A 24,365-nucleotide genomic window follows, 5' to 3' on the forward strand; every position below is an offset into this window, starting at 1 on the left:
ATGTTCAAGCTGGTTTTGGAAAAGGCAGAGGAACCAGAGATCAAATTGCCAACATCCGCTGGATCATGGAAAAAGCAAGAGAATTCCAGAAAAACATCTATTTCTGCTTTATTGACTATGGCAAAGCCTTTGACTGTGTGGATCACAATAAACTGTGGAAAATTCTTACATATATATATATACACACACACACACACACACACACACACACATACACCATTATTTACGGATTAAGAAACTGCTCGTAAAAAACTTGAACTTCCCTCTTCTTCCGAAACATCTGTCCATATTGTGTACATTCTGAGTCATCTGCATCTGCCGCAGTGGGACTGTGACTGCTGCCTTTAGACCAGACAGACTCTTCGGTCAGTTTGCCACTGTGTCCATCACTATTGCCCTTTGACAACAAGTCAGGTGTATGATGCTACTGTGGTTTTTAAAACCAAGGCCTTTTTGCCTTTGAATAACAAACACCACATCTTTCTATACCTATTTCCTTACCAAAAGTGGGAAAATAGCCTGTAACTCCCCCTGAGGACACACAATTGTTGTCATACCTAGCTCGTTTTAAACATTTGTATTATTTGGCAACTGTAGGTTTTTGGGTTTGCGATTATTAATCTAGTCCCAAACATCTTCATTCACACACACACACACACACACAATCTGAGGTCAAAAGTCCTGTTAGTGGCAGAAGCTGTACCCACATGCAGGTCTCTTTCCACCCCTCATTTCTGTTTGAACTTACCTGTCCACTTTTTTCTTTCTAAATAAATGAGCTAACGTGGGTTCAAATTCATGTTCCATAGACAGAAGCAGAGACAAGAAGAAATCTATTAGCTACAACAAAGCAACACAAAAGGTAGCTACAGACACAAGAGGACTCTAATGGGTAATGTATCATCAGGATTAAAATTCTCTGTATCTTAGGTTGTCTAGGTTGAAATATTTTGACAGATGAAGCTGAAGGAGTAATGTCCTCTCGACGAACTGCTCCATTTCATTTATGCTTAATTGCCCTTGCTCATATTGAATCATGAATGTTTTATCTAATATGCTTCCTAAGTACTCAACTAAATGAAATGGTTACAGAGGTCTCAGGAATATACTATATAACACAGAAGAAACCCCCAAATGCCTAGGAAAAAAAAGAGTTGGAGAAAGAAACAGAAGAAGAGAGAAACAGAAGATGTTTCTCCTTTTCAGCCTCCTTTACAGAAAATCCTTTGAAGTCTTTCATTTTCCTGTAATGAAAGGAATCTGTCCAAGGCGCTAGGTATGTCACGTTCCCTCCATATATTGATAATATTTCTCTCACTCATGGGCTTGTCTCTCCCAAAAAAGAAATGTCAGGTGCAAATATTATATGGCTTATTAATTGATTTCACTTTCCTTTCACTGATTTTTTTGTATCTTGAGACAAGGGTTTTGTGAGCAGGGAAGTCTGTGTCTGTTCCCTCCTGCACCATCTGATTATCTCACTGGTAACTTCTCAGTTTCATTCTATGTATCTCACTTAGGAAAGCCTGAGATTTCTTTCTAGTTCTACCACTTAGCATTTACCAGAGTTCAATCAGGCTTCTTTGAGGCTCATCCTTAAAAATGAGCAAGATAATATCTACTTTAGAGACTGCTAAAATGAACAAATGAGACCCATTCTGTGTAAGCACGTTGACAACTGTAAAAGCACCAAACGCATGTGTCCTGACAGTCACAGTTGTATTAAAATACCAGAGATATAAGATGCTCTGTGAAAGGCAGGCTGTGGTGCACATGACTCTTGAGTCCATGACATCAGAGGCTAAAGGGAAAGGGAAATCGATTATTGAAAAGAAGTCCTAGGCAGGAGCAGAGTCTCCAGGGACAGCAGAGCCGTAGGTGTGGTGGCATCTTCCTTTGTGTTCCCAGAACTCAAGCAGGCTGTTCTCTGGGCTCCCATCACAGAGTGGCATATATTCAATTATCTGCTTTTCCTCCCTAGTTGCCAGCATCCTGTAAGCTGAGCTTTCCAAGAGAAGGCATCTTTCTACCTCCAGCACTTAGCATGGTGTGAGCTAGGTACCTCCAGCCTGCTAGATTAATGTGCTATTTAGTGTAGTAGACAGAATAATGTTCCCTCACTTAAATGTCCACATTCTACCAAGCCTCAGACCTGTGAATGTGCTTCCTTTACCTTCTATGGCAAAAGAGACTTTGCAGATGTGATTAAATTAAGTATCTGGAGATGGGGGATTATCCTGGACTATGGGGATGGGCCAGAAAAAGGAGACATTACAATGGAACCAGAGTTTGCAGTTATGTACTCTGAAGATGGAGGGAAAGGCCAAAAGCCAAAGAATGCTAGAATCTGGAAAAAAACAAGGAAATAATTCTGTCCTGAAACCTCCAGAAAGAATGTAGCCCTGCTGCTATTGTGATTTTAGACTCTGACCTCCAGAATTATAAAACAATATATTTGTGCAGTTTTAAGCCATTAAGTTTGCTACAGCAGCAACAGGAAACAATATACATAGTTGCAAAAGTAAATGACTATATGAATGAAGGAGCAAGTAAATGAACGAATGGAGAGAGCTCTAGGTGGACAGCGGAAAGGCCTAGATTCAAGTCCCATTTAGCAGAGTAATTCGGGCTCCATGATTTCATCCCTCCAGAATTTATCTGCATAAGGAGTTAAGGCCAAGGAGTCAGACCAACTAGGGTTCAAATCCCTTCTAAGCTATTTCCATTTGCATTCTGGGGCAAGAGCTCACCTCTAGGAGTCTATGTCCTCGTCTGTAAGGTGGGAATAGTGACGGTACTTCCTGCATAGTTGTTGTGGGGACTAAGCTACAATCCAGTCCATAGTCAATGGGATCCTGAACTAGGTATATTTTAAACTGTGATCACATAAAAATGCTATTTATGTCACTTGATGCCAAACCTTGAAATTATGCAAATTCTCCAAATTAAGAAAAAAGGAAGTGCACAGTGACAAAGCTAGGGAAACCACTGATAGCCACAGGCAGGTTTGTCTTAGCTGCTGAACAAAAACGACTACTGACTTTCCAGCAGGTCTAGGTGAAATTATACAAGCCCTAACTGATTCAAGTAACCAACTCTGAGAAGTTGTCAGGAACATGCCCCTTGAATGAACTAGGACCACCTTTCAATGCATGCCAGCAGTTAGCAGGGGTCTGGAACCTAGAAAGCTATTACACTACTGTTACTATATTAATTCAAAGACAAAAGCCTCAAACTTCCACAATGGAAAATAGGTTCATGTCAGAGAAATCTTACTGTTGGAAAATTTGAGTCAGGTGTGTCAATAACCCTTCATATTATGAAACAATAAATTTCCCGGCTCTTACCCCAAGAATATGACCTCAGATAGTGTTAACTATGCAGTCCACTGTTTCATCACATACAACTTGCACAATTGGTTTCACTACCATTCCCATATTTAGAACATTGTGATGACGGAGGTGACAGGGATCTCCCTGGAACTCAGGGCCACCCTTCTCTCTGTTCTCATGTCCTGAATCCCCAGAGGGCAAAGTTGTGCCTAATTCACAATAAAACTCAATAAATAACTGTTCAATCTATAAATGACCTTTATGGTTCATGTAACCCAAATTCCTCTCTCATTTTCCTGATAATGAACCTAAGGCCAATGAGAGCAATAGCTGAAAAATCCCTTCCATGGAGCATGAATTCATGTTACTAACTGTCTCCTCCCTAGAGAGAAGAGTTGACTTCCCAAATCTAACAGACTGTACTATTAAGAGGAAAGAGGTTTTTTTTTTTTTGTTTTTTTTGGAGTTTGGAGTAGAGAAATGTTTATTGTAGGCCAATGCAAGGAGATGGGTGCTCAGTCGTGTCTGACACTTTCACCCCAGGGACTGTGGCCCGCCAGACTCCTCTGTCCATGATGATTCTCCAGGTAAGAATACTGGAGTGGGTTGCCATGCCCTTCTCCAGGGGATCTTCCCAACCCAGGGACTGAACCCAGGTCTCCTGCATTGCAGACAGATTCTTTACCAGCTGAGCTACGGGCCTCAAAAATCCCAAATTCCCGCAAAGCTTTCAGCAAAGCGCTTTTCTAGGAAAGGTGAGGGAGGGGCGTGGTTAGTTGTTGCAAACTTCTTGGTGTCAGAACCTTTGTTCTTGAGGTCAGGTCATGGTCAGATAATGATGTTCCTGTAAACCTTCACCAAATAAAATTATTCCCTGTTCTGAGAAGAACAGGCAAGGACCTAAGGCACAACTTTCACCCTTCAAGGTCGAGGTCCTGGCTGAGAGGTGGCGGATTTTAGCTGGCAGTTCCCTAGGGCCACACACCCAGACCCTGCCCAGCTGTTGAGGCTGAGGGAGCCAGGTGTTCAAGACCCAACTGGTCCTCAGGCTCCTCAGATGGCACAGGCCAGGTACCAAAGACCAAGATCCAGGCAGACTCCCATTGCTATTAGGTCACAGAGGTGGGGATGGTGGAGAGATTCACCAGCAACTCAAGGGCCGGGCAACCTTGGCCAGAGCTCTGGGGCCTGGCAGGACACAACCCCCAGCCTGTTCCCTGTGCCTCGCCTCCTCCCCAGCTCACCTGCCGGCCTGAGGCCTCTTACTTCACTCTTCTAAGGACAACCCCTCCATCGACTATTGGCTGAACAAGCCCGGGTATTCTCCTTAAAATTGAGAAGCATCAAGGAAAAAGAGGAATCGTAACAGAGCGGGACAGTGCACAGCCCTTAGCAGGCAGCCATTGTCGAGTGCCATTACCACACAACACATTACCAGGCAATGGTTACCAGTTACCCTGAGACCACTAACGCCAGAAGGTTACAGCGAGGTTAGAGGGCCTGCTCAACCATTCGTCAGCGCCACAGTAGGCCCCTCCTCCAAGTAGCAACTCTCAAAGAAGAAATAGCTTTTAAAACACATTTTTAGAAGTCTCTGTTTTTCTAAGAAGCTTCTGGTTTCATAAAATGAATTCTGATGATAAGTGTTTATACCACAGATTTGGCTAATAAGTGGTAAAGAGATAAGCAAAGAATGATTAAGAGAAAATAAGAACCTGGATGAAACAGCCGCGATGAGGACACGGAAAAAAGCACAGAAGGAATGCTGAGTTACTTAGTTCTAATTGAAGCCAGGTGTTACCAGGGGGCAGCGAATATGATTCTTTAAGGTTAAACAGAACCATTTAATGCAAAGTCAATATGTTTTTTTTTTTTTTTAAACTTATACTTCAATTTTCTGCCAAAGAAGATATTACTACCTAGGAAAGATTCAGACCTAGAAGCACTTAAAACCTTATCTTAACTGCAGGCGACCATTCACCAGGAAAAGCTGGGCATGCCTTCCCCACGTGAAGATGACCTCAAGAAGAATATCAACCTTTTCCCTAGAAATAGATTTTAGTGGTTTTTCTACTGTCTTTATGGAGCTAACTTTAATCTCCTCTGAGTTAAGTCAACACCTTGCATTGTTTTCACTGGAGATGGAGAACAGTTGTCTCCGGTGTCAAATTGTAGACCTGTAGATGTCTCAAGTGGAGAAGGCAATGGCACCCCACTCCAATACTCTTGCCTGGAAAATCCCATGGACGGAGAAGCCTGGTAGGCTGCAGTCCATGGGGTCGCTAGAGTCGGACACGACTGAGCGACTTCACTTTCACTTTTCACTTTCATGCATTGGAGGAGGAAATGGCAACCCACTCCGGTGTTCTTGCCTGGAGAATCCCAGGGACGGGGGAGCCTGGTGGGCTGCCGTCTATGGAGTAGCACAGAGTCGGATACGACTGAAGCAACTTAGCAGCAGCAGCAGATGTCTCAAGAGTCAATAATTTAGGACGCAGACTTAGGGGCTTCCCCGGTAGCTTAGCTGTAAAGAAACAGCCTGTAAGCGGCAAAGAAATGAATGGTAGGTTTAATCCCTGAGTTGGAATGATGTCCTGGAGAAGAAAACAGCAAACCCACTCCAGTATTCTTGCCTGGAGAATACCACGCACAGAGGGCCAGTGCGCTGCAGTCCATCGGGTCACAGAGTCAGACATTACTTAAAGAGTAAACACACACACAGACTTCTGAAGGCTAACTCTACCTAGATTTCTTAACTTTATATGATACTGTCACTTTTATTATTAGATTTCTCTCAATACTGTCATCATAAGTTGGGTTGCAGAGCCCAAACCCTGTGAATTCAGGGAAGCTAGTGTGAAATGACCATTTACCAGCTGGGTTCCTTTCTTTGCCTCTCCAAACCCACTTGCTTTCTTAGCTAGCCAAAACCTGGGGCCATCCAGTGATCATCTTAAACTTTGACCCATTCCCTTGACTTTTTTAGCTTTTAAAAGCTCTCTATGCATAGTTGTGCAATGGATATTGGGTGTTTATTTGTGATTTTAAGGGCTTTTCAATAAAAGCCTTCCATTGATCTAGATAGAATGCCTGGGCCTCTTTCTGCTGTCAGAGTCTTCTCATCTGTGTGGCCAACTTGAGTCATGCTCAGATTAGATGCCCAGCTTCCTGGTCTAGTCACCTTGCTAGTGTTTTTTGTTTTATTTTAAAGATTTATTTGTTTTTGGCTATGCTGGGTCTTCATTAATGTGCATTGGCTTTCTCTAATTGTGGAGAGCAGGGCCTACTCTCCAGTTGCAGAGCAAGGGCTTCGCATGAGCATGGGCTTTATTAGGCACTCAAGTTTCAGTAGTTGTGGCGCATGGGCTCACCAGCTGTAGCTCGTAGGCTCTAGAGCTCTAGGTTCAGTAGAAGGGGTGAAGGGACATGGTTGCCATGCAGCATGTGGGATTTTCCAGAAACAGGCGTCAAATCCATGTCTCCTACATTGGTAGGTGGCTTCTTAACCAATGGACCACCAGGAAAGCCCCTCATTTTACTAGTGCTAAAGCACCGGGGGATAAGGGTTATCAAAAGGTGACAACTTGTTAGTCTACTGACCACTGGCTCTCTTTGGATGTCTATAGACTTCATGTGGCCTGAGGCGCAAGGCTACACATGTAAGCGGAGCAGACAGGCATAACCTCAAGCAGATCTTCAGCATCCTGGGATCGTCTTCCTCTCCAGGAGCCTGTCATGCACACTCACACTCCTGCCCCTTTACGTTGGCTTCCCTCTGCCTGGAATGTTCTTTCTCTTGTTTCTCTATTCCTCAGGCCCACTTTATATGTGACAGCACTGAGAAGTATTCCTTACCTCCCTGAACAGGAAGAATTACTCCCTCCCCTTTGTTCCCAGATACCTCTTTTTCAGCCCTGGTTAGAATTCTATAATACTTCTTTAGGTCTCTCTGCATCACTATAAACTTACATTTTGCACTCTCATACAACTAAATCTGTGATTCTTTTTCACAAAGTACAAGAAATGAATGAATGAAGTAAACGTGAACAGGTTTCCTCAAACAGAGGTAACTGGGGTGGCTTTCAGCCCTGGGGTCAGACCGTCCTTTCTTATTTATCTCCAGGTAAGAATGGACAGAGATAGAGAAATCTGAGCAAAACAAGCTGACCAATAGCCAGCCAAGAGTAAGACATATGGTGTACCTGATAGACCATTATATTAACAGTTTCTTCTTTTTTCTGTTCCGGAGGTCCTTGACTCTGTAGTAGATTTCGTACTGTTTCTTCCATCCTGAAAAGTGAACAAACAAAAATAGATAGATGGACGAATAAATAATTTAAGAAATGTTTCCTATTAACATGGGTCTTATTCAGTTAGTAGAAATCATTCTTTAGCAAATGATTCCCTAAGCTTAAAGCCTAGGAATCTCTTTTCTCGCCTTTCGCCTTCATCCCCTGTATTAAGAATCTGTCGTAAGTCCTCTACGATCCTTTTGCAGAATGGCCCTGGCTTCTCTCTCTTTCTGTTTACCATTCAGGTCTCTATCCTTAGACTCTCATGTCTGTACTATTGCAAACATCTTCCAACATCCCTCTTCACTTTCAATTTGACACGATGTCACTCCAGTAATCTTTCTGAAATACTCTGATTTTTTAAAAATCAATTTTCAAAGTTGACAAATCCTACATGAATGCATTTTCACCATTAATATACTGTTACATCTTCCCATTGTGATCTCTATGTCAGCACACAAAGATACACTTTATTCTTCTCAACTACTTCCTAATATTCCATAATGTGAATGTACCATACATTTTTTAAACATTCCTCTGCTGATGGAATTTAAATTGCTTCAAAATTTTTGCTATTTCAATTAATAAATATCTTTACAAATACATCTTAATGCACATTTAAGAATATTTCTATAGGTCACATTATACCATATATTGTATGCCATAATCTTATTAAGTACCCACGTCAATGTACCCCTTCCCAATACCTCCCCTCTCAAGCCCAAAAGAGAAGAGTAAAACACACACACTCATTTCCATTTCCAGACATTGTCTCAAGCTGTTACTACTTTCTGGAATGCCAACAGCCTTTCATCTTCTCATGGGCCATCCATGTTTCAAAATCCACCTCAAGTTTCACTTCCTAAGAGACTTCTTACTAGTACCCTACTTCTGTGAATTCTTACAACCCTATACTTATTCTTTCATTTTAAAATTCTCCATTCTAATCCTCAAAGATTTCATGTATGCATGCTTTGTCCTCTGAAGTAAATTATAATATTTTGTATAGAACCACGTCATATATTCTTAATTTATCCTTCAATTCTGGATAAAGTAAACACTCAGAAGACATTATTATGTGAATCTCTGGTTGATTCATTTTTTTTTAAATATTAAATGCTTACTCTGTAACAAGCAATGAAAATATATATTCAAACTGTATTCAAATGGCCTTGTCCTTGGGACTTATCCATGAGGATTCATGGACCAGAATTCTGAGACTGGGTCGCCTGAATGAAACACATTGAACACAGTGCTCTTGTGCCCAGAGCCTGAGTCGTCTGTCTCTTCCAGTCCCATCCTGAAGCATGTATTCTAGTAACTCAATATGATCCTAGTTCAGAAGAGTTGTAGGGAGAAGTAGACTAAGCCCTCTCTCTCACTCGGGCATCTAGCAAGACAAATTAGGGGCTGTAGGGGTCTATGCATTCCTGGAAGTGGCAAGGCCTTTACAGTAACCAAGGTAGTGTGGTTCAGAAAGCCAACTTCTCATATGGTGCATCATTGCTTGGCAGCAGAGAAAAGACACTGCAGATGAACCAGGCTAATCCAAACCAGGGTTATAATTGGGGAAATTCTGCCTTCTCAGGGAGTGGAACCATTATCCTTTCAGGATTTGGAGAAGATGGTGGACACTGATTATCAGTGTGCAGAGATTGATTTTTTTGCACATTTACACAAGCCACCTCTTCGTGAATCCATCCAGGAAAACAAAATACGTTCCTAATAGTTTCACATATCTCATTTTATTAATGATGATTAAGTAGTACTTTAAACTTGTCAAAGAACTCTCTCATCTATTAATCATTATAATGCACTTTTGGCTCAGTAGGTAGAGTCTGCCTGCAATGCAGGAAACGCAAGTTTGATTCCTGGGCTGGAAAGATCCCCTGAAGGAAGATATAGCAACCCACTCCAGTATTCTTGCCTGGACAATCTCATGGACAGGGAAGCCTTACAGGATACAGTACATGGGGTCACAAAGAGTCAGATATGAATGAGCATATGGCATTGGCAATGCACTTTTAAAAATATCATTATATCTCTGTGGTAGATAATAAAGCTGAGGCCCAGAAAGGTTAAGCGGCTTACTTACAGAATCATGGTTAGTTGGATAGAGAGTTAGGATTAAACTATTTTCATGACTGTAAAAATGGCATCCTTTTTCCACTAGGCTTTATTTACATTCAAGGAAATGATTATAAATGGAGTCTTAACTCCTAATTAGGAGTTATATTTGTGAACACCTATTAGCTGCTAAACCCAAGAAAGCAAAAATATTATTTCTGACCTGAGGAGAGGTTAGAAAGACCTGGTAGAAAAGACAAAGTAAGTTTATGAGAAAAGAATAGGTGTGAAGAAGTAACAAATTCTGAAATAATAAGTGATTTTTATACTTTATAATTTCATTTTATAGAAACAGAAACAACCTCTTTAATGGTAGTAGATTTTCCATGATATTTGCTAAACCTATTATAAACAAGAAAAGTAGGGATTCATTGGTGGTTCAGCGGCTAAGACTGAGTTCCCAAAGCAGGGAGCCTGGGTTTAATCCCTGGTCAGGGAACTAGATCCCATATGCTGCAACTGGAAGAACCTGCATGCTGCAAGGAAGACTGAAGATCCTACATGCTGCAACTAAGACACAGCATAGAAAAATAAATAAATATAAACATTTTAAATAGGAAAAAAGAGAAGGGTAATGATACTGTTAATAACTTGCCCAAGATGACTCAGCAGAGACTAGACTCTCATCTCCTAAATATTAATCTATTTTTTTCCTACCTTAGCAAAGAGACTGAAAGTCTTTCTCATGTCAATCCTTATTTTAATCATTTATATAAAAATTTGGCTTAACTATGGCCCAATAGGTAAAGCTCAGTTAAAATAAAATCTTGTCTTTGTCATCAATAAATTAGAATAGAATTCTGTTTCAGTGCATATCTTGCTGAATTATCTCTTCTGTATATTTAAAAGTTCTATGCACAAGTTGCTGGATTAAAAAGAAAAACATTTATTCACCTTCTCCCCTTTCTTCTTGACTTCACAGTTTAAAAAATAAGAAAGAAAAAAGAGGGCGTGGACAGAAAATTGTTAAAACAGAATCTCAAGCAGTCTAGATCCACAGTAACACTGTGAACACTTTTCTGGCACAAATTCATTATTAATTAAAACCAGTTATATATCCAAGCTACAGCTTGGAACAGAGTTGTAGGGACTCAGCTTAACTCTTGATAAAAAAAAAATTAAGTTGTCTCATCTTTTCACAACCCTTATGAATCTGGTGACAGAGAAATATTTTGAACCTTATAAGAATATACCATTACTTATTCCCTAATTATATTTTTAAAAAAGATTATCATTTAGTAAACTCCCTTATTTTAAAAATCAAAGACTGTGAAGCACCATCCCTTGCAGTGCAATGTCCAGTGACACTTTATTTTGTTTTATTATTTTGATAGCTGGTGTATGAGTCTAGTCTGCACACAGAACAATTACACCATCCGCTTCCCAAATGTGAACTAAAAATAATCAATTCCTGTCTCCAAGTCAGGCACAGGTAGAGTTTTCTTGCTTGTAAGTTGCTGATTTGTTGAACATATCATTAAACACTAACCTTAATTAATATCTTCTAGTTCTGTTTTTTTCCCACTTTTGTCTATCCTGAGATTAAATCCTTTTGTCCTCTAAATATGGGTCAAGTAACTATCATAACTAAAAACAGTCTAGGCTAAAATTACACTTGGTGAAATGTAATAAATTTTAATACATATTAAGTGAACTATTTTTTAAAAGTTAAGTCCTATACACATCAGACAAATAAACTAAATTCATATGCAAACAGTATATTTTACATAACATAGATAAAAATGTAAGAACTGTATTTAATTAAAAACAGATTCCATGTTTTATGGTATATATCACTTAATTACCACCACCACTATAGTATTTTCTCTAGGGGAAGAAAAAAAAAGTTTTGCTTAAAAGGGGCACAAACTTAAAGTTAGAAAAAAAGGACATTAAAAAAGAATTCATGAGAATAACAATTCAAAAGCACCTAAGAGATGGATCAGTGAGAATTTGAAACAAAATCTCCCTGTGCCCAGAGATCCACCTTTGTCACAGACCCCCATTTAAAGAGCACACGACTGGGGAACTGTCATTGGATTTGCACCCATGTCTTATAGAGACAGTCTCCCTGCACAACAAAGGAAGATTCTTCTGGAAGTAAATGTTCAAAGATGATGGTTTCCTGAATCTCTTCAAGGCAGGAAACAACCTAATAATATCACAATCAGAGAATATGATTTGAGTCCTAAAGAACTTCATTCATTCAATAATGAAAGGATTATCAGAAAACAGGATCCCAGAGCACTCTGGGAGCAATTTATTCTAACAGCAGGTAAAGGAAAGTGAACTCGTCCACACTCCTTTCTTCCTCCCCAAATCCTGCCCTCTCTTTTTTGCCTAATGAGACTCTGGGAACTGATCAGACCATTAGACTGAAGTGTTCTTTTGTGACTCTTGTGATCAAATATTCAGTTTAGTATGTCATTTTTGACAGAAATGGAACAAAATGAACACAAAAACAAGAAGTCACTCTCCTCAAATCAAATTAGTAACTCATAAGGCTCTTTGAACCAAAAGCTGATCATGCTTTTTGTTTTTAAGAAATATACTTTAACTTGTGTATTTGCTGATGAGTCACATAAAACTAAATCACTAATGTAATTTTTCAATTGTCCCTCGTATTTTCTTATGTGAGAGGCTTCAAGATCATAACTCACCCACTTCTGCTAAAATGCATGCCATATTCTCTTCACCTACACTGTGCAGTTTGTTGAGAGCTGCTGCTGTGACTTGCAAATTGCTTCTCCTTGTGTTTTACTTTATTTGACTCCCAATCCTCTCATTTCAAGAAACTGTATCAATTTAAGCAAGGATACCTCCATGACTGAATTTCACTTTAAGACAAGAAGAAAGGGACTGTGGTTCAAACAGAAAGAAGGCTGAAGGACCTGGGGCAGGGCACGCTGGAATCAAGATTGCCAGGACAAATATCAATAACCTCAGATATGCAGATGACACCACCCTTATGGCAGAAAGTGAAGAGGAACTAAAAAGCCTCTTGATGAGAGTGAAAGAGGAGAGTAAAAAAGTTGGCTTAAAGCTCAACATTCTGGTCCCATCACTTCATGGCAAATAGATGGGGAAACAGTGGAAACAGTATCAGACTTTATTTTGGGGGGGCTCCAAAATCACTGCAGATGGTGACTGAAGCCATGAAATTAAAAGACACTTATTCCTTGGAAGAAAAGTTATGACCAACCTAGATAGCATATTCAAAAGCAGAGACATTACTTTGCCAACAAAGGTCTGTCTAGTCAAGGCTATGGTTTTTCCTGTGGTCATGTATGGATGTGAGAGTTGGACTGTGAAGAAAGCTGAGCGCCAAAGAATTTATGCTTTTGAACTGTGGTGTTGGAGAAGACTCTTGAGAGAGTCCCTTGGACTGCAAGGAGATCCACCCAGTCCATTCTAAAGGAGATCAGCCTTGGGTGTTCTTTGGAAGGAATGATGCTAAAGCTGAAACTCCAGTACTTTGGCCACCTCATGTGAGGAGTTGACTCATTGGAAAAGACTGATTCTGGGAGGGATTGGGGGCAGGAGGAAAAGGGGATGACAGAGGATGAGATGGCTGGATGGCATCACCAACTTGGTGGATGTGAGTTTGAGTGAACTCTGGGAGATGGTGATGGACAGGGAGGCCTGGCGTGCTGCGATTCATGGGGTTGCAAATAGTCGGACGCGACTGATCTGATCTGATCTGATCTGATACAAGACAGTGAAGCACAATAAAACAAAGTATGCTTGTATATATTTCCTACATTGGAAGACTATTCAGCAATCAAAGGGAATAAGCTGATACATGCAGTATCAAAGACTCTCAAAAACATTAGGGTGAGGGAAAGAAGGCACACACAAAAGACTAAATACTACATGATTTCATTTATATGTAACTTTAGTACAGGGAAAATTAATTTATGATGTAAAATTTAACAACAGTGATTGTCAAGAGAGGGCAGGGGAGGGGCAAGGACTGACTGGTAAGGAACACAAGGAACTTCCTGGGATGATGCTAATGTTCTATTTCTCTCTAGGGGTTTCAATGGATTGCACAAATACAAGCATTTGTTGGAATTCATCCAATGCTACATTTAAGATTTGTGTATATCATTATACATAAATTTTACCCTGAAACAAAAAATACAGAGTAAACAAATATGGAACTCTAATTAGCAATATACATACCCATATCTACATAATTTGGGCCAAAATATATCAATGCCTAAAATTTACTCTGAAATGCTTTAATGATTATATGATGGATGGAGAGAGAGATGGATACATGGCTAGATATGTAGAAGAGCAAGTAAAAGTGAATGGAAGAATCTAGTTGGTGGGTTTACAGTGTTTGCTATAAAATGCATTCAACTTTTTCTGTATTTAAATTTTTTTCATAATAAATTATTGACAAAGTTATTTGTTTTTAAATGTAGACCATTTATCTCTTGGATAGAAATGTAGAAGAGAAGCAACTGCTTTTCTTCCACAAATGGTTGCTAGGTGTATGCAGGTCTGGCTGTGTGGATCTCAATCTCTACAGAGAAAGGAGATTTGGATGTGGTGTCTCCTTACACCTGGAGAGAAGTCACTTGTCTTCAGATGTGTTGCTGGCCCTTCTGCTTCTATGTGTGAAGATCCTGAGGCTATTTCCAGGCTGTCTGTTCTGTTTGATTACAGCCTGGAGGTCTCTATGGCACTCTGACCTTCACTTAGCTTCTGCCTGCTACACTATTCTGAATCTTGGCCACTTTTAGTGAGCGTGCTGACCTGGCAGTTTGTCTCCAGACACTGCTGTAGGAGTGCCCTTGACCTGCCGCAGTAGGCCCCGTGGGTCTCCAGGCAGCCTTGAAACCACACAGGATCTGAAAAAAGCCTGGAAAGGTAAAGCCCAGGATCTCCTTTGTACCCGAGCCTAGTGGACCACCAAGTGGGTAGTCTTCTTTCCATAAGGAGAAGCCTTACCTTTGTGCTTTCTTGATACTCTGAGCTCCTCTCCATCATAACCTCATGCATCTTATTAATGAGCTCTGAGTTCCTTAAGTTTAGTGACTGTCTTATTTATCTCTGACAACTAAGCATAGCTAGTGTTACTGAGTCAGTGTTCAATAAGTTCTTTTTTAAGTGAATGAACAAATGAATCTAATAGTTCTTTTACTCATTTGTCCCCTGGCTCCTTAGATTGTCATTGTCCTACAGACCTATATGTAGATCTAACTGCTCAGAGAGAAGTCATAACAGGTGAGAGGTACAACAAGACTAAATGGGCTGTGACTCATGGGGCTAAGATGCAGGGCTCCTGGTCATGGGTAAAACAAACCAAACATCTCCCAGAAATAACTCCCTACTCTTTCTGTCAAATTTAATATGCAGTCCACAGTTCATATGCTTCATCTGCAACTAATTAGCTTAGATAGTTAGAATATTATCCTAATGAGGCCAGGGTTTGCGATTCAGTCCCTAGCCTGGACACCCTTTACCACCTGGCTGACTAATCTCTGCTAAGAAAGCCCAGTGTCCCACTGCTAAAGGAGAAAGGATTGGAGAATTATATGAATGAAGAACATATTTTGTATGGTCTCCCAAATTGTTTGCAAATCATTTGCTTTTAAATTTCTTTTTCCCATCCTACTTCATTGCTTTCCTCAACAACCCACCCTACCTCTCCATTTGAATTGCAGTGAAAAGCTTTCCTCAAGCTCAGGAGTGAGAGGAAAAGCTGACTAATTTTCAGTTTCAAGATGAAACTGTTCATGTGGAAACTTTGCTGGTTTAGAACTGGGTTCTGCCCAAGTGCACCAACTTGTTTCCTTACCAAATAAGCTTCCTCACTTAGAAGCTAGCACATCTAAGCATGGAAGCAGGGACAATCCCCAGGTGGGCTGTGACTCTGATGTTCTTAACCCAGTCTTTCCTTATCCTGGTTTAATAGTTAGGAAGACTAAATCTATGTCGACAATAACTAAAAAGAGCACGGAAACTGAAGTTTACTCTGGCTAAATGTGGGAGAGATACGATTTCTTCTTTCTTTCCTAGATGATATATATTTTTAATTCAGCACAAATTTTGCCAGAATAATACTGTTGCCCAGAAACCACAGTGCTCTTAATTCACTCATGGGGACACAGCACCATCTATAAACAGATCGAAAGGTGCTAGTCTAATTTGAATTACTGCATCACATTCACTCCAGGGCCATCTGTATGTGAGCAGAAAGCAACATAAATTTCCTCATGGGCAGGCTTATCCTGATCCTGCTTGGGGAGCTCACTGTGTGGAGAGAGGCAGATTTTAAGAAGGCAAGGAAGCAAGGATATGCATTCAAAGGAAAAACCCTCATTTTTCACATTGAGCTGAAGGGAATCCCCTGAATGTTAACAAGCAAATCTCAAGTGTCTGCACAACAGAGGCAGAACACAAAGCTGCATTTATGGATTCATGTGTTTGTAGAGTTTGCACTAATCCAGAGATAGAGAATCCTGTGTGTGCTGGTGAATGCCAGAAAGAAGTGTACCTCACTAGTTTCCACTGTCCTGAAGGCAGGGTTGGTGATGTTTCCCAAGAATCCACAAGAGGTCTACAAAATGGGTTACTTCTCTCAGTGGAGCCTGGTTTTTTAATTAATGCAGTAGTTATTAATATGATTAGCTTCATTAATACAAAATAATTAACAGTTAATACAGTCCCCCATGTCCAATCTCAAAAGCTTGTCTTCCTTTTTAAAAAACTTTTTATTTTGTATTGAGGTATAGCTGATTAACAATGCTGTGAAAGTTTCAAGTGGACAGCAAAGGGACTCAGGGACACATACCTATGAATCTATACCCCTCAAAACTCTCCTCCCATCTAGGCTGCCACATAACATGGAGTGGAGTTTCCTGTACTATACAATAGGACCTTGTTGGTTATCCATTTTAAGTATAGCTATGTGTACATGTTCATTCCAAACTCCTTAACTATCCCTTCCCCCATCCTTGCTTTCCCGGTAACCATAAATCCATTCTCTAAGTCTATGAGTCTCTTTCTGTTTGTAAGTTAGTTTTGTCTCTTTGACTTCTAAATCTACCCTTATGATGTGTCCTAATAGAATTCCTCAAAATAGTGAATTTCCACAAATACACTCAGATTTACTTGGTTTTTCTAAGATTTTGTTGTCTTGAGTAGTCTGAAGAATGAATATTCTTTGAGTTTGATACTGCCCAAAAAGAACTTTGAATTAACAAGACAACTATTTTTAATATAAATGGATTATTTAGCACTAGTGGTACAGAACCTACCTGGCCAATGCAGGAGATTTAAGAGACACGAGTTTGATCTCTGGGTTGGGAAGATCTCCTGAAGGAGGGCAAGGGAATCCAGTCCAGTATTCTAGCCTGGAGAACACCATGGACAGAGGAGCCTGGCAGGCCACAGACCATAGGGTTGCAAAGAGTTGGACACGACTGAAGTGACTTTGCACAGCACGGCAACACATATTATTTAGGGTACAGATCTTTATAGCTCAGTAGCCAAAGGTCAGGGAAACTTTGAAGATAACAGACATTTCTATTTGTAATTGAACCTCACTGTTTATTCTTATTGGCTGCTGATAATAGGAATAAAAATAGTTTAATGTGTCATGAGGATACATATTAAATTGTAAGTAGAGGCTATTCTCTTTTAGAATATTAACATAACTAGTTGGAACATCATTTTCCCCATTTCTTAAAATGAGAATTTTATCATTTTACCTTGGTCAAGAAAACAATAAAATGTGGACTGAGTCATCAAGATTTCTTTCTTGATTTGCACCATGCTTTTGAAAGCCGAAATCTAGTAATGTAAGGACATCAGGTACTCAAAATGAGGCCCACCGTATGTTTATAATTTTTTTCACAGTTGTGACTGGCTCCTCATAAGATGGTTAAGACCCCCAGGAATTCACCACACACTCTGTTTTATCATGCTTCAAAACCTATTTGGGATTTGACCCAGAAAAAAATGAAGAATTGAATGACATGATTAGACTTGTTTCTCATTGGGAAATTAATCATGAATTTGATTCTCACTTTCCACATCTTAAAGACTCTTTTTCAGGGGGCCTTGAAGAACACGAGTTAATGTTAAAGAGTCAAGCCAACTCTCTACTGGATCTGAATAATGTCCAAGGCAGCACCGTAAGTTCGTATTTTGTGTTGTTGTTGTTGGGAATATTAGAGAAGGACAGGAAAATCTAATTGACCATATTTGGGATCCAGTTATAGTATTAAGTTTTGGGGCAAGAAAGTGCAATAGTAGCAAAGAGATGCTTTAAGAATCCATAAAACTGGCTTCTGGAGTCTCCTGCATGGCACAGGGCATTCTTCAATGGGCCTGCTCTTTAATTCATATGCTTGTTTTGACATTTGATTCATAATAGTTTAGGGTGGCTTCTCTTAATTGAGAAGACAGTACTGCAAACCACAGCACAGCCAGAAAATTGATGCTATCAGATCCTCTCCCAGCCTCAACTCCTGTGGCCACAGTATAGTACGTAAATGTATGAGAGTCCTATACTTCCTAAAATGACATAAGTGGGTCTGTGGAAACATTTCTACCAGCTGCGCAACTTTGGACAAATCACTTACATTTCTAGAACCTTAGTATCCTTCTCTATGAAATGGATATATCACGTCAGTCCTACTTACTCCAGAAGGATGTTGCGAGGATGCAACGAGACAAAATGTGAAATGTTATATAAGTTGGTATTTGTTTCTCTTACGTCTTTAACTAACTTTCAGAAGTAAAGGCTCTGTGAATTATAGATCTTCTGGAGATGATGTGAGAAAGACAGAAAATAGTCTCTTTGGGAATATAAACCAATCAAGTCAACACTTGATGGAAGCACCTACTGTCTTTTCCTTTTTTCAGAAAGTATAGAAAAGCTACTGCACCTCTCTCTAATTTCCAGCAACAACTGGTCTGAAGAATAGGGAAGGAAAGTGAAGTCTCTCAGTCATGTCCGACTTTTTGCAACCCCATGGACTGTAGCCTACCAGGCTCCTCTGTCCATGGGATTTTCCAGGCAATAGTACTGGAGTGGGTTGCCATTTCCTTCTCCAGGGGATCTTGCTGACCCAGGGATCGAACCCAGGTCTCCTGCATTGTAGACAAATGCTTTACCATCTGAGCCACCAGGGAAGTCCTAAGAATAACCTACCTTCTAAGTCCGGAAAGGACAGGTTACACTGGTGTCACAAAGAACCCCAACATCCCAGTGGCTTAAAAATGACTGAACTGTATGTTGACACATGGTCTGGGTACCTTGGCAGTCAACTGTCCTCCAGGAGTAGGGAGTTTCTATGTCCTGGTTTCCCAGGACAGTCCAGTTTATGTCTATTATCCTGGCACAATTATTAATAGCATCCTTTTCACTCCAGCATTTTCTGGTTGGATGATAACATATTATGATCTTCCTGTAAATGGAATAACTCAAATATTCAAGCTGTCTTAGCCTCTCAACATGAGGCATTCAGTGCTACTGGGAAAAGAGACACTGGTGAACACTGTAGGAATTTTTACTGTCTCATTCCAGAAATCACTTCAATTTAAAAGCCTTTGGCCAGAACCAATCATAGGGCCTGACTAAATGCTACAGTAGCTGGTAAATTTTGTCTTCTGAGCACCCAGCAAGGAGAAGAGAACCAGATACTGGTGCTAATAAAAAGTCTTCCATATCTGCATTGTCAGAATTGAACACTTACACGGAACTACTTCTCAGTGAGTGTCTGCTCGGCTTGTCTGACTGTACACAGTCATCTCCAGGTGGCTGACTGCCAAAACTCAAGACAGGCAAATGGGTGTTAGTCGTGCTGGTCTTTTCCCATTGGGTATTACTTCTCTCCCTCTGGTGACTGAGCTGTCACTGTTGAGACTTTTCTCCCTTCCCAACTAGATATCCATTGTCACCCTTGTTTCACGCATGCTAAATTGATCACCACCCTATACAGTTAGTCCTTTTGAGCTTCCTGAATTGTCTACAAGTGTGTTCCTTCTAATGGGAAATTTTGAAATCAACACCTTCAAAGTCTGTTTTGCTTTGAAGAACACAGTATAAGCTTTCAGCGTGACAGTTAATATACATATGTTTCTGATGTAGCCTATTTTGTAGCAGCTATCTATAAACATGGAAAAGCAGCCTATACTTCCACAGAACTTTTGTGATCATCTAAGTCACCTCAGAGAGGAAAATGGAAGAGGTGGTTGCTCAGTGGTGTTAGCAGAAGGAGACATTTAATGTTCCACTTATTTTTTACCCAACAGTCCTTGTTTAAAATGTCATCACAACTCAAGATATGGCAATAACTGGCATGCTTGATCCTTAGAAATTCTGAAGTGTAGAAATGTGTCAAGATTTAACAGGTAAAAGTGAAAACTGGGGAAAAAGAAGTCAATTTAAAACCTGCTTCTGTGGTAGATTAAAAACACAAAAGGAAACATCAGAGTAATACTTACTCTGCAATGTCATGAAAGTGTGTTTTGTCAATCATCATAATCATCTGGTATTTGGAGAGAGATGTTCCTGCCAATTACCATAAGAAAAAGGAGATTCCTTCCTTTCCCTCCTTGCCTATCCAAATATCATGCATCCATCAAGCTCCAGACTAAGTCCCATCCCCTGTTTCCCTGATAGCTCTGGTCCACTGGAGTCTCTCCTTCATCCAGTGAAAAGTGTTTTCTCAAGAACAATTGCAGGAAATCATCAAGGTAGGGTGGGGGCAAATCTCATTAAAATTCAGATTCACAGGTCCACCAGAGATTTAGTGATCCAGAATCTCTGAGAATGAATCTGTATTTTTTATAAAGAAATTCTTGCACATTAACTTTTAGGGATCTCTGTTATAATCTCATGTCTTCCCCAAACACTTATATAGTACTTGGCATGGTTAAATACTATGAAACAATTTAATGTGCAGGATTCTTGTTTCAACAACTATCTGTGAGTTAGTTAGAGGGCCCCAGTATGTACCTCAGGTCTTCTTCTATTATCCCCATCACAGAATCGGTATCAATTTACCCTGAGTGTATGGAATATCTCTTGAGTTGCAGACTTATATACTAATTAGCTTCATCTGGAACATAGTTGATGGTGAAAAGTAGATGGAAAGTATGGTTAGATGAACCTAGGTTTCATTCCAATGCTGAAAAACTTAAAGACAATTCCTTCTATAATATGAGTAATCATTCTCTCATTTACTCATTCATTCTTTCATCATCCCCTCATGAATTTATCTATTTCCTTATTTGCTAATCATCCATTGAACCCATCTATGCACTTTGTACTATAACCAGCCACTCAAATAAAGAAAATCAGCTAAGTATAGGAAACCGGCAAGCCAGTAATTACATTATATGTAATAAGTTCCAAAAGAAGATGCCATGAGGTGAAAAAAATCTAAGAGGCTAAGAGAGTTCCTTTGGAGGTGTTGACATGTGCTGAATTTTTGGAAATGAGTAGGATTTAATTAGACAGAAAAGAGATTTTCAAACTAATGATTTTGTTTACAAATTTTAAATTGCTTGCCATGAGCTTTTGCGATGAGAAACATGCTTTAAGTGTGTACATCACAGTCCATATGCCTACTGAACGTATGAGCATTTCATTTTAGAATTGTATAGGTTGTACAGACATTTTAGTATTGTTTAGTATTGACTGAGCGACTTCCCTTTCACTTTTCACTTTTCACTTTCATGCACTGGAGAAGGAAATGGCAACCCACTCCAGTGTTCTTGCCTGGAGAATCCCAGGGACAGGGGAGCCTGGTGGGCTGCCGTCTATGGGGTCACACAGAGTCAGACATGACTGAAGTGACTTAGCAGCAGCAGCAGTATTGTATAGACATTTTAATCAAATGCAAAGCATTTGTCCATCGTTAGCTAAACTAGTTAAGACTCTTCCAACTGAATTAGATACATTTAAAGTTATGTTCACAGTTTAATGGAAATTTATAACTACATTTCAAACAGTGTCAAACAGAGCCTCTAGTTACTGCTCCCCAACTGATACATATTCCTAAATGGAGCACTGGTCTCATTACATTTCATGCACATATATATTTATTCCCCGCAACTTGGGATGTTCAGCTTTCCTCCACTATTTAGATTCTGTTCTTCCTGACTTTGAATGTCTATGAGAAAATAAAGAATAACCACATCAGAATATCTGTTGCTAAGAAATAGTATGATAAAACTAGTACCAATAACTGCAAAATTTCCCAACCAGAAGGTTAAGATAAACAACAGTGGATTGTTTTCAATTATTTCTTATTGTGGAATACAAGCTTTTATATAGCACTTTTATTGCACATTTCTGCCCAGTGAAATAGAGGCTGGAAATAGGGTGATTTTTGGTGAAAAGAGTGCCCCTTTATCCTTGAATTCTCAATGCTTCAGAAAGAAAGAAGCGAGGATAGTTGGGGGAAAGGGCAGAGGACCTCTGCACTAACTTGAAAAAAAATTTTAATATGTAAAAGCACCAGAGAAACCAGTTTTCGGACTTATCACAAAAGAAAAAAAAAAAAAAAATGAGACACTAAGTACTGATAAACACTCAAAATCTGCCAAGTGTCAGGATTTTTAAAATGTAAATGATGAGTGAGAATATGCTATGCTGATTGAATTGCTAGAAATTATCATGGCAGCATGCATAGATACATACAACATTAACTGCTTTTAATGTTAAAGCTATGCTATTTTAGGACTTCCAGATCCATGGTCAGAAGTCCTTTTCTCCCTTCCCTCTCCCTGTAAACATGAGAAACTAGGCAGACTCTGTTGTCTGTCCATTCATGCAGGAGTATTGCAATATTGGTAAATTCTACACACCTACACTATACAAAGGGCTTCCCAGGTGGCATTAGTGGTAAAGAAACTGCCCGCCAATGCAGGAGATGTAAGAGATGTGGATTCAATCCCTGAGTTGGGAAGATCCCCTGGAGGAGGGCATGGCAACCCACTTCAGTATTGCTGCCTGGATCACAGATTGTGCCATGGGGTCACAAAGAGTAAGACATGACTGAAGTGACAGCTGAAGTGACTTAGCACACACTCATGCATACTATACAAATATCCAAAACCAAGTAATAAGCAGAATGTTCAACTTTCTTCCAGTCATCCTTACCTTCCTCCAAATGAAGAAGAGTACATTTAATCATAAAGTACAGAGACTTGTTCTAGATTGGAAAGGGGAGGGAGAGGGTCACTCCACAATAACCTATTAGAACACAGATCCCCTAGGACCTAATTATCTACCTCTTGTTAGGCTATAAGGGACTCTAAAATGATATTGCAGTTTTTCTACAGCCAAGAAATTGATTGATGAAGCTGAGTAAATCTAGTGCCAATGTACTTCTTATGGGTGAGTACTGGCAGTAAGCACAGCCTGTAACAAGGAGCTGTCATTACCACTCAGCAGTCAATAAGTATACAGAAGAGGGCATTTGTATCCACACTGACTGGTGGTCATTTCCAGATTTTTCTGCTTGGATATATTGGACAATTTTCACTCTGCAAGACATGTTCCTGTGGTCCTTGCTTTGACACCCTACTCTCTGGGAGGAAATCCAACACATTCGTATCATCTCAGTGACAACACCAATTAGAACACTAACAGTTTTCCCTGAGCCCCTCTGCCATGATTACTACTGGATCCCTGGATTCTATCCTCTTCCATCTCTTCTGGACCTTTGCTCTCATACCTGCCCCTTTGCTGGTCTCTCTCTCTCCATAAGCTTTTTAAAAAAATTTTAAATCAGATGTCAAACAAGTTAACATCAACTTTACCCTAACAGAATCTTCCTTTGCCCCATTCCCCCTTTGCAATGTATTCCTCTTTTCTCTCCTCTCCCCACCATCTATATTAAAGAACAGTTTATATGTTCTGTTTTTATATTTTTCCCCACCAAATTAATCTCAACAACTACTTTTCACCCAACTTCTGCCCTGATGTCTATGCTGAGACTAGTTTCTTATCATCAGTAGACCTAAAATCACCACACTCACTAATTTGTCCTAAGTCTTTTGACTTAAAGCATCCGCCTACCTTGGTCACCCCTTCCTTATTGAAGTTTTCCTCTCTCTTGCTTTTATGGCTACATTCTCCACATATTCCTCCTTCCTATCTAAACATGTTTGTATTTCCTACTGAGGTCTCCTTCTCCCCTCATCTAGAGATGAACACACCTCATGGCCAAGGTCTCAGTCTTCTGTTCTCTCTTTCTGCTAGCTCTATCTCTACCTGTCTTTTTCTCCAATCTCATTTATTACCTCTTGTGCTCTGTATTTCCAAAGCTAAATCTCCAAGCCCAGATCTGGCTTTCCAGTGACTTACTCAGTGCTCAACTTGATGCCATGCCAGAACTTCATACTCAGCATATAAACACTCACGAGCAACATCTTCACCAGATAATCTGCTTTCTTTTCCCTGTTGGGTCTGGTACTGTTTAATTGCCCTTGGCAGACTCCCTGCCACTCCCATACTTTCCCTGATGGCTCAGGAGCAGAAAGCCTGGGAATTGTACTTCCTCAGACACCATTACCTGGTTTAAGGTTCCTCCAATGAGGTGCATGAACAAAATTTTGAAGGTTGAAAAGAAGCATA

At 40.0% G+C, this 24,365-nt stretch overlaps 1 protein-coding gene across 11 annotated transcripts in view; it reads right to left on the minus strand.

Annotated features, from left to right (window-relative positions):
• The window catches only part of NCKAP5 (NCK-associated protein 5), a 1,206,846-nt gene that overhangs the window by 357,374 nt on the left and 825,107 nt on the right, over positions 1 to 24,365 (minus strand). For all 11 annotated transcript variants that reach the window (XM_010853619.1, XM_010853624.1, XM_010853623.1 and 8 more), the window contains one exon: positions 7,535 to 7,622. In XM_010853619.1, coding sequence (XP_010851921.1) covers positions 7,535 to 7,622 — 88 coding nt within the window. The remainder of the gene's footprint in view (positions 1 to 7,534; positions 7,623 to 24,365) is intronic.

Source organism: Bison bison, unplaced genomic scaffold (genome assembly GCF_000754665.1).
Source record: "Bison bison bison isolate TAMUID 2011002044 unplaced genomic scaffold, Bison_UMD1.0 scf7180017864330, whole genome shotgun sequence".
NCBI lineage: Eukaryota > Metazoa > Chordata > Mammalia > Artiodactyla > Bovidae > Bison > Bison bison.